Genomic DNA, 6,220 nt, shown 5'->3' on the forward strand with positions numbered 1-6,220 from the left:
CCCAGCTACTTGGGAGGCTGAGGCAAGAGACTCGCTTGAGCCCAGGAGTTGGAGGTTGCTGTGAGCTGTAATGCCATGGTACTCTACCTACGGGGACAGCCTGAGGCTCTGTCTCAAAATAAATAAATAAATAAATAACAGAGCAGTACCCCTGCCCTGGGTAGGGGTGCGTGTTGGGGTGGCGCTGTGAATGTGGGCTTCAGGTCCACAGGGAGGGACGGGAAGTGGAATAAAACACCCCTAGGGCTACTGTGTGCCAGTGAGCAGCCATGGCAAAGGTGTGCTTTAGAGGCCCTACCGGCCATGGAGGTACAGAAATAGCGTGGGGTACAGAGGCATCTTGCCTCTAGTTACTATTTTATCTTTTTACAGTTAGGTTGGTTAAATATGTCATTGTACTAAATCCCGGCCTCCAGTCTCTGTTGGCGAGGTGACCTCTGAGGGGATGGGCCTGGAGTAGGTGGCGCTAAGCCTCTCGTCTCACCCCACCCCAGGCCCAGATGAAGGACTGCATGCGGGAGCTGGACGAGACCCGCACCTCCCGTGAAGAGATCCTGGCTCAGGCCAAAGAGAACGAGAAGAAGCTGAAGAGCATGGAGGCCGAGATGATGCAGCTGCAGGAGGTGGGCGGGCCTGCAGGGGGCACCTGGGCTGCTGCCCTCTGGCCAGCTCAGGCCTTCACCTGGTCAGCATCACCCAGCCAGAGTTGCCAGGGCAGGGCATAGGGAGGCACCTGGCAGGGACAGACATGCATGTGAATGAATTGCAGTCCCGTGTGTATAGTGAGGCTCTGTGGCAGTCACCACCTCCTGCCATGAGCAGTGCCTGACGAGGAGGGTTCCAGTGTCCCCTTGGCTGCCTTGCCCATCACACTTCAGGGCATGGAAGGACAGGATGAAATGTCCCTAGGGTCTAGAGCAGTGGTTCTCAACCTTCCTAATGCCACGACTCTAATGCTAACAATGAAAATAATTATACGGTTGGGGGTTACCACAACATGAGGAACTGTATTAAAGGGTTGCGGCATTAGAAAGGTTGAGAACCACTGGTCTAGAGGGTCTTCCACAGCATGATGTGACTGGCTGCAGTGCGCTCAGAGTCAGACCAGAGCAAGGCTTGTCCGCTTGTCCTCATGCCTGTGGCTGTCCTCTCCTACCTGGGCCTGGGGTGATCCCTCCCACAGTGTCGTGTGCAGGTCTCTGTTGAGGCTGCCTTACCCCTGGGCTCTGGAGCTGACTCCTGTCTCTGGTCTTTCTGGAACCCAGAGGGACCAGCTCTGAGCGTCTCTTTGCACACGGCCTCTCTACCTCCACATCCCTGGCACCTGGCCCGCTTCCTAGCACTTAGATGTAGGGGGTTTGTAAATATATGGTGCTTACACTTTGACCTCAGGGGAGCATCAGCCCTGTGAGAAAGGGTTTCTTGGAGGTGGGAGACCTGGAAGGGGTACAAGGCAGGAGTGCCAAAGGCCTGGGAGGACGGCTGTGGCTGCCCCCAGTTCACACCCTGCTCCTCATCAGGACCTGGCAGCAGCCGAGCGTGCCAAGCGCCAGGCCCAGCAGGAGCGGGACGAGCTGGCCGACGAGATCGCCAACAGCAGCGGCAAAGGGTGAGCTATGTGAGGAGGCAGGGGTAGGGGCTAGCGTGCCGCCCTGGCCAGGCCCTCACTTCCACACTCCCTGCCCCACAGAGCCCTGGCACTGGAGGAGAAACGGCGTCTGGAGGCCCGAATCGCCCAGCTGGAGGAGGAGCTGGAGGAGGAGCAGGGCAACACCGAGCTGATCAACGACCGGCTGAAGAAGGCCAACCTACAGGTGGGCACCAGCATGGCCCTGATCCTGCCTCATGGCCCCAGAGCCCCACAGGGCCATAGGCCTCAGCCCCAGCTGCTCCTTGCCTCTCAAGGGAAGATAATCCTGGCACCTGGGAAGATCACCCCCATCTCGTCAGGCAGTTGTTCAGCAGTTTCTGGACCCTTATTCGTGGGTAGCTCCCTTTTCTGGGAGAGCCAAGACCTATGCCCCTCAGGACCTGGTGGGCTCATGTTGCCCCCTTCCTCTGACCCTGCTAGTGCCCTCCAGCGGGGGCCCAGCCCTCTGAGGTCACCAGCCTTCCCTCTGCAGATCGACCAGATCAACACCGACCTGAACCTGGAGCGCAGCCACGCTCAGAAGAACGAGAACGCGCGGCAGCAGCTGGAGCGCCAGAACAAAGAGCTGAAGGTCAAGCTGCAGGAGATGGAGGGAACCGTCAAGTCCAAGTACAAGGCCTCCATCACCGCTCTCGAGGCCAAGATCGCACAGCTGGAGGAGCAGCTGGACAACGAGACCAAGTGCGTGCTCCTTGCCTACCCCAGCCCCAGGGAAACCTCAGACCCTTCTGTGGTCTCTCCAGAGCCAATCAGGACCCAGCTGTGTCTCATGAGTCCCGGGGCTGTTTTCCCCCATCCTTATGGTTCCCTCGTCCCTTTCATTGGAGGGCTCTTGCTGGGTTTGAATAGAAGCCACTGGCCAGTCACTACAGCTGGGAGTTTGGTGGTTGTCTCTGAGGGCTAGGTCCTTTTCACCTGGGCAGCAGCCTATGAGCTGAGCAAAACTGACTTCTTTGGAGGTAATGAGGGTCACACCAGGCCCCAAACTTCAGTCTTCTCTTTCCCTAGCTACCCAAGTACTCTTTGAGATGTTCCTTCCCTTCCTCGAGCCCCATTTCCTCATTTGTAAAACCACAGTGCCCCTTTAAGGGAACACACACAAAGCAGTTGTCCACTGACGACACCTTAGCACCAAGGCCTCCCTTGGGTGGATGCCCAGAGGTTGTCCAGCTTGTGGCTGAAGGAGGCTGTTCTCCTGAGCCGCATGTCTGTCCCATAGGGAGCGCCAGGCAGCCTGCAAACAAGTGCGCCGGGCGGAGAAGAAGCTGAAGGACGTGCTTCTGCAAGTGGAGGATGAGCGGAGGAACGCCGAGCAGTACAAAGACCAGGTATGTGCATGGGCTGGTCCAGTGGGCCAGGCGGGCCATGTCCCCAGGGCCACCAACCAGGGCCACGGCCCTACGTCTGTCTCCACAGGCTGACAAGGCGTCCACCCGCCTGAAGCAGCTCAAGCGGCAGCTGGAGGAGGCTGAGGAGGAGGCCCAGCGGGCCAATGCCTCCCGCCGGAAGCTGCAGCGGGAGCTGGAAGACGCCACCGAGACTGCTGACGCCATGAACCGCGAAGTCAGTTCCCTCAAGAACAAGCTCAGGTGAGCCGCCCTGCCCACTCACCTGGCCCCTTCCAGCAGTCCAAAAAGTAGCTTGTTCTGAAATGCACACTTCAGAAATTTAAACTATTTTTAAACTTGGTGACATTTCTCAACCAGAGTCCGTGAGCAGGGTCCCTGCTCATGACAAACCAAAAAGTGCTATGGCAGAATCTTCTGGGCCCCTTCTGCATTCTTCTTGCCTCTGGGGCTTCAGCCTAGCCTTTTGACCAAACAGGAAACTTTTGGCAATTTATTCTAAACTCCTGGTAATTTATTCTAACCTATCTGAAAAGTCTGTCCATTTTGCAATGAGATTTCCTTGCTGAGTCTTCTGAATGAGAAGTTGCTCGAGGCAACCTGGCACATAGCAAGTGCCCATAAATATTTGCAGAATGAATACTGGGTCATCTTACTGCCTGTAAAAGTGGAAAAGGCTTTTTTGCAGTTCTCAAGGGAGTGTTAACACTCAAGAAGTATTAAATGGGCAAATCTGAGGATCTTACTCTCTGAGAGCCTCAGTCGTACGTCATTTTCACAGGGATCTTTTTCTTAAGCATAAAAACAAAACCAGACATTGTAGTCAGTATTTAATGGGAAGTTTCTGACACATGATGGGACAAGAGGCCTGTCTTTGTACCCTGCATAAACAGTCTTTCCTATAGCTCTTGGTGTCACCTGTGCTGTAAGACATTTGAACAAAGAGTGGCATTTTGCAGGAGGCAACCTCATCTACCTTTGCGCCTTTCCCATTTCAATCACTTGTTCCTATCATCCTGAACTGTTTCTGTGCTAATGTTGAGTGTTAAGATGTCTGATACCTAAATATTTTGTAGGAAGCTTTAATTACCTGCTTTCTTGAGGGCCCCCCACCCTGCCTGGAGTCAGGGCTCAGAGGCTCAGCATGGCTTCCCCCTGGTAGGAGCAATTAGGCGCCTGGTTTTCCTGTGAGATGCTTCGGAATGTTTAAGCTGTGCTGCAGCCACCCCTCAGGACTGGGCCCTGCTGACCCTCTGCTTCTGCCCTCCAGGCGTGGGGACCTGCCATTTGTCGTGCCTCGCCGAATGGCCCGGAAAGGTACTGGTGACTGCTCGGATGAGGAGGTAGACGGCAAAGCAGACGGGGCTGAGGCCAAGCCTGCCGAGTAAGCCTTCCTGCTGCTGCTGCCCGAGGCGGATGGATGGACAGGCAGATGGACGGCTCCGCCTCCCTCCCCAGACCTACAGCACCTCTCACTTTCCTGGGACGTCCCCCTACCCCATCCTGCCGCCCTCCAGGCCTCATGGAGGGCACTTGGCTTCCTCTGCTGCAACCCCCTCCAGCTACCCCCTCCACCCTTGGAATCTGATACCAAAGAGTCAGGGGCTTGGGCCTGGGCCCAGGAAAAGAATGACCAGTGGGCTCTGCGGCCCCCTCTTGCCAAAGAGCACAGGATGGTGTGAAGCAGGAGGGCAGGCCATGGGGATGGGCAAGAGTTATCTATGAATCTATTTTTCTTCAGACAAAAGGCATTTTGATAGCCCAACATCCCAGAAGTGTCATCACCTTCCCGGACCTCTGTTGCCAGTTCTTCCCCCACCCCCTTCTTTGCTGTTGGCAATCACACGTGGTGACCTCACACACCCCTGCCCTATCGGCCTCCACTCCTGTTGGGCTCAGGGTGGTCCTGAGGAGCAGGCCCAGGGGTTCCATCTCTGTGCAGGGCACAGAACCCGGGGGCAGAGGAGGGATAGATGCCTCCCCACCCCCTCTGGGCAGCGCCACTGTCCACTGTTCCTCCCCCGATTCTAAAACGTCTCAAGTGCAATGCCCCTTCCCCTCCTTTGCCAAGGGCAGCCTGCCCCTGCCACAGCGAGGCTGTTGGGGCCAAGCTGGAAAGGCCGGCAGCCTTCCAGTGGCTTCTCCTACACTCTTGGGGACCAAATATATTTAATGGTTAAGGGGCTTGTCCCAAGTATGACAGCCAGAGCATTAGAGAGGGCCAGTGGCCCTCCCATGCGATCTTGTGCCTACTCCAGGACTGGGGCCCGAGGGTAGTTTATCTGCATCTTTGACTCAGTTTAGTTTAAAAATCTGCCACCTGCACAAATATTTTTGAAAGAAAAAAACAAAAGGTTTTCTTTTTTTTTCCCTTCTTTTGTAATAAATAATAAAATTCCAAGTCTTTATCACTGCCTTTCCTTTGGAACCATGTTTAGAAGAGAGTAGCTTGTCCTACACTGGTCTACACTGGTTGCTGAATTTACTTGTATTCCTAACTGTTTTGTATATGCTGCACTTAGACCTACTTATGGCAAGAAGGCATTTTTTTTTTATAAGGAAACAAATCATGAAGCTATATAAAAGCTACATAAGCCTACAAGCTCTGAATTCAGGTCCCAGATGCTGTCACAAAGGAGTAAATGGAACTCCCACCCACCCCCTTTTTTATATAATAAAAGTGCCTTAGCATGCGTTGCAGCTGTCACCACTACAGTAAGCTGGTTTACAGATATTTTCCACTGAGCGTCACAATAAAGATTACCATGTGCTATGAGCTGTGTCTGGTGGTGTCCGTCTTCAGCAGAGGGTGGCCTGGAAGGGAGCGGGCCTTGCTTGTACCAGCACTGACTGCCTGGTGTGGTCCCGGAGCTACAGTAGCCAGTGTGGCTGGGACACAGGCCAGAATAGGCGTGGGCGGCTGTGAGAAAACAAGATTGGAAGGCAGACAGGGCCCGACCTGAGTGGTCTGTGATCATCTTTTTGTTTTTCTTTTGAGACGGAATCTCACTTTTCACCCTGGGTAGAGTACCATGGCAACCTCAAACTCAGGCTCAAACAAATTCTCTTGCCTCAGCCTCCCAAGTAGCTGGGACTACAAGTGCCTACCCACAATGCTTGGCTATTTGTAGAGACAGGGTATTGCTCTAGTACAGGCTGGTCTTGAACTCCTGAGCTCAGGCAATCCACCTGCCTCAGCCTTCCAGAGTGCTACAATTACAGG

The 6,220-nt window shown here is 54.5% G+C and overlaps 1 protein-coding gene across 2 annotated transcripts in view; it reads left to right on the top strand.

Annotated features, from left to right (window-relative positions):
* MYH9 (myosin heavy chain 9) overlaps positions 1-5,773 on the top strand; it is a 94,705-nt gene extending 88,932 nt beyond the window's left edge. Inside the window, exons 35-41 of one of the 2 annotated variants that reach the window (XM_012801162.2) lie at positions 495-623; positions 1,521-1,609; positions 1,691-1,814; positions 2,124-2,332; positions 2,871-2,979; positions 3,068-3,240; positions 4,268-5,773. In XM_012801162.2, coding sequence (XP_012656616.1) covers positions 495-623; positions 1,521-1,609; positions 1,691-1,814; positions 2,124-2,332; positions 2,871-2,979; positions 3,068-3,240; positions 4,268-4,385 — 951 coding nt within the window. In that variant the 3' untranslated portion in view covers positions 4,386-5,773. The remainder of the gene's footprint in view (positions 1-494; positions 624-1,520; positions 1,610-1,690; positions 1,815-2,123; positions 2,333-2,870; positions 2,980-3,067; positions 3,241-4,267) is intronic. The other variant, XM_023509314.1, reaches the window with a different exon arrangement.
* Positions 5,774-6,220: the final 447 nt, after the last annotated feature.

The sequence above is a fragment of the Otolemur garnettii genome, unplaced genomic scaffold (assembly GCF_000181295.1).
Source record: "Otolemur garnettii isolate 467f Iridium unplaced genomic scaffold, OtoGar3 scaffold00007, whole genome shotgun sequence".
Taxonomy (NCBI): domain Eukaryota; kingdom Metazoa; phylum Chordata; class Mammalia; order Primates; family Galagidae; genus Otolemur; species Otolemur garnettii.